Genomic DNA, 11058 nt, shown 5'->3' with positions numbered 1-11058 from the left:
ACTTTTACCATGTTTTATTTTAATTTCCCCCGTTCCACATCACAGTTCAACAAGTATCTGTCATTTCTTGGCACTGGACTCAGACAGTTTCATTGACTTGAGAGAGATGTTCCCCGTTGATATCCGTAGGTAATCTCGCTCCAACAAATCTTCACTAAGTCTCGGACTCTTTGTGCTGTCAGCTGAAACAACATCAGGCAGATTAAAGGCCCCACTTCCACTTCCTTCATTATCTGAGGGAGCATCAAATGTTTTCATTCCTCTGCCAAGCTCCAAACCCATCTCCTTTTCCACAACACGAATGAAATCTCCCACCTCATCCTCAGATTTTGCTTCTGCAGCTCTGCTCGTGTTTTTTACAGGTGTCCCGGAACGTGCCCCTTCTTTCTGCCCGGTCACAGCCGAAGTACTTGGAAAAGAATCCTTATCAGGTGGCGTGATCGGCGTCTGGGTTGTTGCTCTGACACCGGCGAATGAAGCACTTCCAAGAATATCAGCATACGTGACAACATTCACCCTGTGAGGGCGCTTTGGCAGCCTGACAATGACTGCATCTACACTTTTACTGGGCTGAATGGTCGATTCATTGAGTTTGTTGCTCATGTTCTGTTTTACTCTGACACGTTTGCCTCTCACTGTGCTGCTAGAGGCTCTGTTGAACAGAGTCGACCTCCCTGGAACGGGTTTGGTTTTGTTGAGCCCCCCGGCAGATCTGAGATAAGATGCAGAGACTCGTAGAGTTGCTACAGTTGGGTGCTGCTTATGTGCACTTTTAATCCTAGTTTTGGCAGGATTAAATCCCCGAAATGTGTAGATATTGTGGTTCTTTTGGAATTTGTTGGGTGTAAATGTGCTTTGCTTGGCTGATTCAGTGCCTCCTGCAGAATATGGGATAAAGCCTTTGGTGCTCAGTTCATTCCGTGTCTGTGTTGATATATTGCTGTTTTCTGGCTCCATTTCACCTGTTTTAATGTACTTTCTGTAAATCTGGCTCCTTCTGGGTTGCCATGTCTGTGAGCTCCGAGGTTCAGGACCTCGCTGGAGTGTGACAGACTTGTCTGATTCTCTAAGTGAAGTTCTGGCTCCCTCAAGTGGCCGAGTGCCAAATCCTTTGAGACCATATAATCTGCTGATCCTGGATTGTCTGTGGTCCGGGCCGCTGTTCATAGCGGCATCACTTTCAGGCAGCAGGGGCTGGACGTTCTTAAGACGTGATTTGAACAGCCTTGCGGTAGAAACAGTGTGTGAATTCTCTGTGGGCGTCCTCTCAAGCTTTGCAGGCGTCACAGTCGGAGTCCACGCTCGTTTCTGGCCAAAGCTATACTTTGGTGACGAAGATGGATATTTATGTGCAACTTTAAACATATTGTCCTTTTCTTTGTCAAAGCTGTATGGCCTAGAGTTGGTCCTTTCCCTGATGGAGGGATTAGTCAGCTGTAGAGGATTTGAAGCAGAGTTTTTCTGGGAAGTCGCTAAAGGGACAAAGTTTTCTTTAGTCGTCCTGCCTTGAGAGAGTTGAGCAGGAGGATACGTGCTGAAGCCTGTCTGACCACCATACCAGGCTGAATTGGTGTTAAAATGCAGGACATTGGCATCTTCTCCCTTTATTGGATCTTTTTTGTGTGACTGCTTCCATTTTGAATCAAATGTTCTGTGGCCTTGAGCGTCAGACGCTCTTGGCTTCTGTGGCATCGGCGTGTAACTGCTCCGTCCATGTGACGGTTGTCGCCCGCCACCTTCTACTGAGTTAACTGTACTTAACGAGTTCTGGGAGTCCTTGAAGAGATACGACTTGCCCACTTTGGGTCTTAAACTATCACTTCTGGCGACCGAGTTCAGGCCCTGGGAGAAACCTGTGATGGATGACGTTGCTCTTTCTGAGCCGGGGTTGTTGCCATTTCTCACTGATGGGGAAAATTTACTTGGGTGAAACCCATTTTGCGCTCTGGCTGCAGAGAGCTCATTCGTCTCTTTATGGCCACCGTGATGCCCTCGAGAAGTTGACAGTGAAGTTCTCACATGTCCACCAGGCTGTGACGCCCAAGCTGTTCTGTCATTTTTATGGACTTGGTCGGACGTCTGAGGATTACTGGGGCCCCAGCCTTCATTTTGAGATGACTTTCCAATAATCAGTGGGTATGAGTTATAAGAATATCCAGTCTGGGCTACTTTTTCAGAGGGAGGGTGATAATTTAACCTGGATTGTGGCGTCTCAAAGCTCTGTTCACTGTTCTGCGAGTGACTGGTGTAAATCCTGCTCACTGGCCGTACTCCATCTACGCTCTGACCTCTGTACACTCTAATAATTCCTCTTTGGAACCCTCCATTATCCAGCCTGTTTTGATTGTAACTAGAGGAACCTTCAGTAATCCATTGGGGGTTTGACCGATGCTCAGTGATTGACAGTGCTTCTATTGAACTCCTGCTAATCTCTCTTCCACCGTTAGTTCCAGTTTGGAGTCCAGTTTCAGTTGGCAGCAGGCCAGTGGAGAGAGGCTGACGTTGGCTGTATGGTGTAAACAGTGAACTCAGGGGACCGTGCTTCATTCCACTGTTTGCGTGGGATAATACGAGACTGGCTAAAGGTGAGAAAGAATAAGAAAATAATGTAAACAACAGACCACCAAAGACAAAACCACTTTAAGAAATGCATGCATAATTTCCTCGACGTCTGCAGATTTATTTTACAACTTTTCTGCTGTTAAATTGAAAGAAGCATAACCGTCTCCATTGAACCCAGTCAGCCAACAAATGAAAGCAATTAAATGGAGCGGCGGCCCACTGAAACTGCAGACTCTACAGATTTTAGATGCCGACTTTACACTTTACACTTTTACACTCACCGTTTGCAGCATCAGAACACATGACAAACAACATCACAGTTACACAGACAGGCAGGACAGCAAACAGTTCTAGTCTAGAGAAGAAAAAAGAAAGAAAGCACAGAGGGAGTGTTGTTGTATTGCGTGAAAATCCTAATGTTGTCAAATCAAATCAATTTTATAATGAGCTTATATGCAAAATGTGATATTTACCTTGAGTAAACGGCAGTGCTCCCTGACATGGTGGACAGCTTCTTCCCAAGGTTTGTATAATTGTCAACACAAGAAGTTACAGTCTAATACATCACACTAGTGTTGTTAATCCACATATTTTACTTGTCAAACAAATGCTTTGCTGCTCTGTTGCAGGGTGGCTCTGATTGGAGCCAATGCTGGTCACCTGCTTTCAGGTAACTACCACTTCCTGTACCTGCCTGTGAAGTCTTTTTCTTGTGTTAGCTGCATTCATGTAGACTGCTTCATAGTTTCTTGACTTTGTTCTTATTCTTTCCCCAGTTTATGTTTCCCCCCGTAGTTTTCCTTGAATGTGTGGATGAAATCAGTTAGATCCGAGTTAATAATGTCGCTGCACATTTTAAATTCTAAAAAATCTTCTGCGGTCCACCGAAAACCCTAAAGTATACAGGTTTCATTTCATAAACGGTCAGAAATTTAAAACATTGAATATGGGCAAGATCTGCACTGTAAAATGTGACAAGTTTTTTTTTTTTATCTAAAAAAACAATAAATCTAGAAAGCTGCCTTGAAAAAGGTATGTAAATATATATATTTGTCTTAAGCTTTATTTACTTTCTACACGCTTGTTGTTTACTCAAGATGTAGTTGAATTTTCTCCATTTTGTGCAGGTGTTCACAACTCACAAGTAATGATTAAATAAATGTTTTTTTCTCAGTTCATATCTGTCCCTGTGAATGTAACAATATGCAAAATGTATATTTTATGATGACTGAGCTTATTGACAAAACTCAAATTTAAAATCTATTTGCTATGTTTTTATTTTCTTTATCTCTTGTGGCTAACCTGCAGTACCTTCATCAGCCCAGCAGGGAGTTGCAATGTGTTCTTTAGATACATTTCATTATAATAATAAATGCTGTTTCACCCTAAAGCTTGCCACAGAGAACAGAAAACTTCAAATAGAATTCAAACAAAACTTGTTTATTTTTTGCCATAAATATGTAACAATTATTAGAAAAATACATGAATAAAAACAATAAATAGTACAAATATAATATCATATCAAGTATATCAAATACATTTGTGCATTAGTGTAGGCCTGATATAGGCACAAGTTTCTTTCCTTTCTTTCAACAGCTACATACAGTCTGTTCATCAGTCCATGTGGAAACGGCGAAAAATAAATACAGTAGGTTTTCACATTATCCAAGGTGTGTGAGGCCTTCACCTCAGAACATGTAGCAGGACATCATGGCCAGGTTCCGCATGTCATCATTGGTCATACAGTCATCTGAAGGATAAGAGCAGACATAAGACTGATTAGTTACTCGCCATATCTATCATATATCAAGTATTAAAGGCTTGTTGTAGTGCAGGACTGGGGACATGGCTACAGGTAAGGGAAAGCAGCCCCCCCAAAGAATGACTGAGCACCTTATACTTAGTTCACTGAGGTAAAAAAGTCAGAATCAGCACAAAGGGATAAGAGGTTGCATCTTGATGACATCTACCTCTAACCAAAATGGCAGTAAAATAGTCACATACATTATATTGTGCCTAAACCCAGTCACTGGGGGGGCCACATACGGGTCTCTCGGTCAAAATAATAACACAAAACACATTTTAACAGTGTTGACAAGCAGTGTGGGATCATGGGAATTGTTGTCTTATTTCCCATAAAGTTACTGCAGAGACAGGTAGTGGATTACTTTTGACAGAAATATGGATTTCTGTTGATTTAAAGACTTATGGAAACGTTTAGGCTAATGTAAGTACATGAGGCAACAAAATATGTAACATTGTTGAATGATTAATTATGAGGGGGGTCTCCTTGTTTCCCTGAAATCACTGTGCTCGCCACTGCTAGTAGCAATTTCCAGAAGTCTCTAGAAGTTTTTTTTATAACTCTCGTTCAGACTACACCATAATAGCTTGTAAAAGTATATTGTATAACATTCGTCATGATTACTGAACCACAACACGGTGTGTACTCACCGTGTACGACGTTCTGTTGGAAGCTCCTCCCGCGAACCGCCGACCAAACTTTCCTCCAGGTTCGCCGGAACCTGCCGCCTCTGGAGCCCGCGAAGGAGTCACTCTGCTCGGCTGGAGTCTCAGGGAGAGTCGTTCCCTCCTCCGTCCCCTCCTTCTGAACTTGGTCCTCCTCCTGCTCCTCGTCGTCCCGGTTGAGGAAACCCTCCTCTAGGAGCAGATCCAGGACGTGTTCATCGACTCGGAGTTCAGCTCTTATGTTCGGAGTGGACATGGACGTGTTTTGTCGGCACAGCGGGCAGAGGATAGACTTGTCCTCGGCTCCCAGGTGTTGGGGCCGGACCAGAGACAGAAGGCAGCTCTGGCAGAAGGTGTGTCTGCAGCGGAGCTCCCGGGGACACCGGCGACCCGCGTTGTAGATCCGGTAACATATCCCGCACTCCAGCTCTGAATACATGCTGTTTTTCCTGCTGTGTTGTGGATGAAGTCATGAGTCAGGGAGCTGCCTACTGTACTTATATACAGAGGAACAGAGGAAGCGCGTAGGAGTTAAGTTTGGAGGCAAATATGAGTCACTGGATGACGCAATGAAACCAAAAGGAGCGTGACTACACACACATACACAGTTGGGATAATAGCAACAACATTTATGAGGGTGATATCAATAACTATCTCCTTGTGGAATGAGTGAATACAATTAATGTAAATGACATCAGAATCCTATTAGTTGAGGTCATTATAAAGTGTTGTTTACATATGTGGCAGTGTCTTTTTCAGACTTTTGTCTAAATCCGATTAAAGTCTGAACATAGCCATGTCTTTAAAACAATCCCAGTGAATCTAAAGTTAAAACCTTAAAGCTACCGTGTGCCATTTTTTGTGATTTTATTTGGTTGTTGTTGATGTTATCATTCTGCCTGTTTGGTTTTTGTGAACAGATACAACAGAACATTATTTGTATATGCTGCGTCCTTCAGCTGACCAAGGTTATTATAGTTAACGGAAAAAAAACTAAAATTGAAAGAACCTTTTTCGTTAACTGCAATAAAAATAAAAACTAGAGTTAAATAACTAACTGAAACTGAATTGTGTGTTTACAAAACAAACTAAAATTGTACATAAGCCTTTTGGGTTCATATGAAGTGTATTTATGTTTTAGAATATAAGGAGTTGTGTAAGGGTTAAAGTGGCATCTGTTGTTGGTTTTTTTGTGCTGTCAGCACAAACATGAACTTTTTGTTCTGCTCCTATGACTTATTTACTTTTACTGTCTGCTGTGGCGACCCCTTAATTAATAGTTATAGTAGTAGTTGATTAAAAGTGACCTCAACCACAGTACTTTTACTCAAGTATCCATTTTAGGTACTTTTTTCAAGACTTGCTGCCAACAATGAGCTGCAGCTATGAGTCAGAAATGTTACCAGACCTAAAAAGTCTCACTACCTCTCAACCAGAGGAGAAGAAAAACCAGGTTTTTCAGTGGAAATATGTTCAAATGTAGATGACGTAAAGCAGAGAGGAAGTTGAAGACAGGCCAGGTCATATGATGTTGGATATTTGACTTATATGTTTTTATAGCCTGTTCGCACTGTTGACCGATGTTCACTTTCAATTGCTGCCTGTTGCTGACACACACAAAAAGTTAGTTTCAGTGTACATAAAAATAAAGCAGACTGAGGGACAGTTATGTATGTGTTGCCAGTAACTGTTTGAGATGCTAAAAGTCACTGTACAATATTATATTACTCTATACTTACTCTATATTACGCTATTTTAAACATGCTGACTGTAAGGAAGCATGATACGAGCAGACCAAGGTTTGAAAGACTGCAGTCTGTCATCCTCCGTCTCATGTGTCCAGGTTACGCTTAGATCACCAAGGGTTTAATTACTGCTCAGCAAACCTCGTGGGAGACATTGACGGAGAGACGGGGACGAGAAAAATCAGGTGAGACGCAGCAAAAAACAGGAGTTAACCACCAGTGAGCCAAGCGTAGACACGTACTGCAAATCTACCGCCATTTAAGATCAAAATCGGAGTAGTGTATGTGCACACAGAAAGGAGAGGAAGACTCCTCTGTCTGCCGGGATGAGATCTGCACCAGCATGTGAGGAGTATGAGTTGTGAGAGAGGAAACAGTGAGGTCGAGGGTGGGCATCAAAGTGTGCTCTGATCACAGGGGTTTATGTGGTGGGTAAGTGGCACTCTTATCTGTTTCTAAGTGTTTATTAATGGAGCACTGTCATATTTCTCTCTGAAAGCTCTCACTGCAACTGGTGGCTGATGCACACAGAGGGACCATTTATTAACACAGAGCAGCCATTCAGTGTTTCTCTTTCGGCGCTTGTTTGTCATTAGATATATAATTTTTTTCCCCCTAATGACACAAAATGCTTTTTGTTGCTGTATTTATATTCTCTAAACTAACTCTACTAACATGAACGTGTAGTTAACCAGTGAACGAAATAGGGTTTCAGCCAATGTGTTTCCATGGGAGCAGTCAAAGGAGATCCCATCCTGCTAAGCAACGATCCCTCGTGAGGTAGCATGGGTTGTTTTGTTCTTGTCCCATGTGAGCTATCAACGGGGAAAGAAGATGATCATGTATTGGCGGTTCTCATGCACGTGCACAGATAAGACCCCAGGTGGTCTCAGGTACCTGGCCTTTTGCCCTTTGGCCCTTTTGAAAGACATCTTTTTACCATGCAGAACCAAATCTACTATCTTTGGGTATACATAAAGTTACCTTAACCTTGACCTTATACATTTCTAATTATATATTTCATTGTTTATGTTGCCAGTAGCATAAATTCTCAATTAAAAGGTATCAATTTTTATTTAAGTTGTTATTTCTGCCAATAATTGTGTAGAAACTTTGGCCTTTAAAACACTCAATATGTAATTTCTGCCACCAGGGGTCTCTCAACCAAAACGACAACAAAATACTTTGTTTGATGACGTTGAAAAGCAGCATGGCAATTGTTCTGTGTCTTGTTTGGTTCCCCTGTCATTTGTGTGTGCAAATGGCACTGAGTAGTTGCACATAAGGAAAAGAAAAACTACTGGCTAAATATTAGTACCTATTAGTACCTAATACCTTCCTCACTCTGGTGTGTCATGGTGTTTTGCCCCAGATGTTACCATTAAAAGGGCGACCAAAATAAAAGCCCTTTACCCTGAATGTAAACATAGATATGTGTTGGAAATTAAAATGTGTAACATTAGTCTTGTTGTTTTTAGCTATTTTAATGCAGAAATGTCACCTATTTTATCCCCAAAGAGCTGCCGGAGAAGTTAGGAGTTAGTTTAAGTACAAGATTTGCCACTGTAACATTACATTTTATTTAAAGTAGAAAATTATGAGGTGGTGCCCTTTTCTTTCACCTGAGTCCCTGGCCCTGAAATGTCTTTGCACACCACTAGTTTTTACAGAGCAAAACATGAAACTCCGGCTCAAATAAACAATCTCTGACTCATGTTTTTGGGGCCGTCTCAGGAGGCTACATTCTTTTACGTCTATGGCCTTTTAATCATGCGTCATCAGACTCATCGCTGACGTAAAACTAATCTAAAAGTCGAGAACCCTGTAAGCATATGGGAAGTGTTTGATTGGAGGGATTTACTACTTTCCCTCACAGCTCCTCTGCTGCTTTCATTGTTTTGATGTCTCAACTTCCTGGACATGCTCTGACTGTGTAGTGCGGGTCAACAGGGGAGAGGGGGAGGGGTGGTGGGGGGAGGGGGTGTAAAATGGTGGATGTCTGAGCACGTAGCTGGATGAATGTTATGACTCACAGGCTGTGGAATCTGATCATAAAACTAAATGCTACATCATCAGCCTCACATCAGGAAACCTCCTGGACATAAACTCAAAGCTGATGTTGCATTTTTTTTTCTCTGTGCAGAGTCTGTCATTTAAAGATTAGCTTTCATCACCAAGGCAACCCCACTCCCTCCCACCATGATGGGCGAGGTTGTCCCAGCCCACCAGCAGGGGGACCCAGCTGTTGCCGCATCCATCCCAGGAGATCCCATGGATGTGGAGTGTCCCATCTGCTACCAGGAGTACAACCAGTACAACAAATGCCCCAGGATGCTGGAGTGTCTCCATGTTTTTTGCACCGAGTGCCTCCAAAGGATCCAGCTCTGCCGCTTTGAGCCCCCTGACCCTCACAGCCCACCAGCCATCCCCTGTCCCTTGTGTCGCCACCTAACCCCCCTCGAATCTGGCGATGCCCTTACCTTACCCTGCAACTCCCGCATCCTGGCCAGGCTGCCCCCGTTGGCCTTACACCTGCCTGCCTCCATGGCTGCCTGCCTGTCGTCAGTCACCCAGAGGGTGGTGCTCTCCCTGGAGGGCGAGAACAGGGACACCCGCTTCATCATCCTGCCCACCGTCAGCCTGCGGGTGCAGCAGATGCACCCGGACACACCATACGGCACAGCGCCGGGCCTGATAAGTGAAGGGGAAGTCATAGAGCAGAGCAAGAAGACACTGTTCTGTGTGCAGCTGCTGGCTGTCGTCTTCTGGGTGCTGTTCGTCATCACCTGTGTGGTTGGGGTGGTGTTTGGGCCACACATTCTGAACAAGAGGTTATAGTAGGAAAAAGGAGTTCTCTCCATTTTGTTGCAGATAAACTGTCGTTGTTGATATGAAGACAGATACTGCGACAGGTTTTTTTTGTTTGCAATAATTTTTTAAAGGTATAGTGTGTAAGATTTAGACCTTAAGGACACAGCAAAACTTTATCTTTTTTGTTCTTCCTAGTTTTCCGTGAACACTGCATGATTTCAAGACATTTCTTTATACACACAAAACTACCCAAAATTCATAAAGCAAAGGTGCAAAGGTGCTGTTTTGAGATTTTCTTTTCCAAAAATAGCAGCTAAGGGCTCCTAAAATGCCATTTGCGTGTGGATAAAAAGCCAATATACAAAACATTTGTGTATTCCCCGAAACTTGCTGGCGTTTAGATTAACACTAACAAACACAGGACTCCTCCCCTCACCCCTCCCTTTCCCAAGCTCATCAGGAGACTACAGTGGCCTTGCATACCAGAAAGACCTTTTTCTTTGTTTACGTAATAACCCTCTTCTTCAAAAAGTGAAACTCTGCTCTGGCTGGTTTAAACACTCAGGCTGCTGTAGACACATGGTGGTGCTGGATTGCAGCCTCTGTAAAGTTAATGCCCTTACTTACACCAGAAATAAGATGCTTATTCTAGGGCCAAGAAAACAAAATAATTTTACCTTAAAGCAGTTACATACTTAAACAAACATACTTATGGAAAGTAACCTATGGACAATAATATTCCACACTGGACCGTTAAGGTAAATTTGTAGTTCACTATTCACTTTGTAATAGATAAACGAAAGTCCACTGATATTAAAATTAACATGTTAAATGAGCACAACAACACACAACATATAAACTATAACTTAGTTTAAATTCAATTAAATTCTCTCATCAATAAAAGTAACAGTGTAGAAAAGTGCTAAACAAAGTTCATCTCCATAAAGTTTATATCAGTTATGTTAAATTGCAGTCTTCATGATTTACCAATTGTATTGTTTTCAGATTGTGAATGTTGTTGCTCATCATTTTCACTTATTCTCATTAATGCATGGTTGTAGCGCTTTGATGAATGATAGACTGATGAAGGGTTCCCTCTAGTGGTTTATTTGAAAATGTACCGACAAAGGACAAGCCCTACAAAGCTGTATTTATTAAATTTATTATGTTGTCATCTTTTCTCAGAGGTGGTGTTATTTATCATTGATTTTTTAATGTTGTTTGCACACGTTTGTTGATATTTATATAGACTACAGCTGTTGATTGTGAGGACTGTACAAATAAAGATGTGGAGATTGAAAATTAATTTTTTCTTTGTTTGCGTTTGGTCCTGAGCCTGGGTAGTCCATCTACTAATGGTTTTGCTGCGTGACATTATAGAATTTTATTGATTGATGGTCCTTGTACTACAGTGCATTTGAATTTTGATGTAGTATATCCTCAAATAAATTTGCATTTGACGCCTCTATAG

The 11058-nt window shown here is 42.2% G+C and overlaps 2 protein-coding genes across 4 annotated transcripts; one reads left to right on the top strand and one right to left on the bottom strand.

Moving 5' to 3' along the window:
• Nucleotides 1-3981: 3981 nt before the first annotated feature.
• Nucleotides 3982-5564, bottom strand: si:ch73-335l21.4 (E3 ubiquitin-protein ligase-like). The gene is made up of 2 exons (XM_058626169.1): nucleotides 5017-5564; nucleotides 3982-4312 (listed from the first exon to the last, which is right to left on the bottom strand). The coding sequence occupies exons 1-2, from the start codon at nucleotides 5468-5470 to the stop codon at nucleotides 4251-4253; spliced, it is 516 nt and encodes a 171-aa protein (XP_058482152.1). The 5' UTR covers nucleotides 5471-5564; the 3' UTR covers nucleotides 3982-4250.
• si:ch73-335l21.2 (RING finger domain-containing protein) lies at nucleotides 5315-10889 on the top strand. 3 transcript variants are annotated; one of them, XM_058626166.1, is made up of 3 exons: nucleotides 5315-5437; nucleotides 6875-6961; nucleotides 8920-10889. In XM_058626166.1, exon 3 carries the CDS (start codon nucleotides 8976-8978, stop codon nucleotides 9612-9614), a length of 639 nt encoding a protein of 212 aa, XP_058482149.1. In that variant the 5' UTR covers nucleotides 5315-5437; nucleotides 6875-6961; nucleotides 8920-8975; the 3' UTR covers nucleotides 9615-10889. The 3 variants fall into 3 exon arrangements, with proteins under 3 accessions (XP_058482149.1, XP_058482150.1, XP_058482151.1); XM_058626167.1 differs by having other exon boundaries at nucleotides 6875-7208; XM_058626168.1 differs by lacking the exon at nucleotides 6875-6961 and having other exon boundaries at nucleotides 5319-5437.
• Nucleotides 10890-11058: the final 169 nt, after the last annotated feature.

Source organism: Solea solea, chromosome 3 (genome assembly GCF_958295425.1).
Source record: "Solea solea chromosome 3, fSolSol10.1, whole genome shotgun sequence".
In the NCBI taxonomy this organism is placed as follows: Eukaryota; Metazoa; Chordata; class Actinopteri; order Pleuronectiformes; family Soleidae; genus Solea; species Solea solea.
Note: the sequence above shows the minus strand (reverse complement) of the source record. Positions and strands in the feature narration are given on the sequence as shown.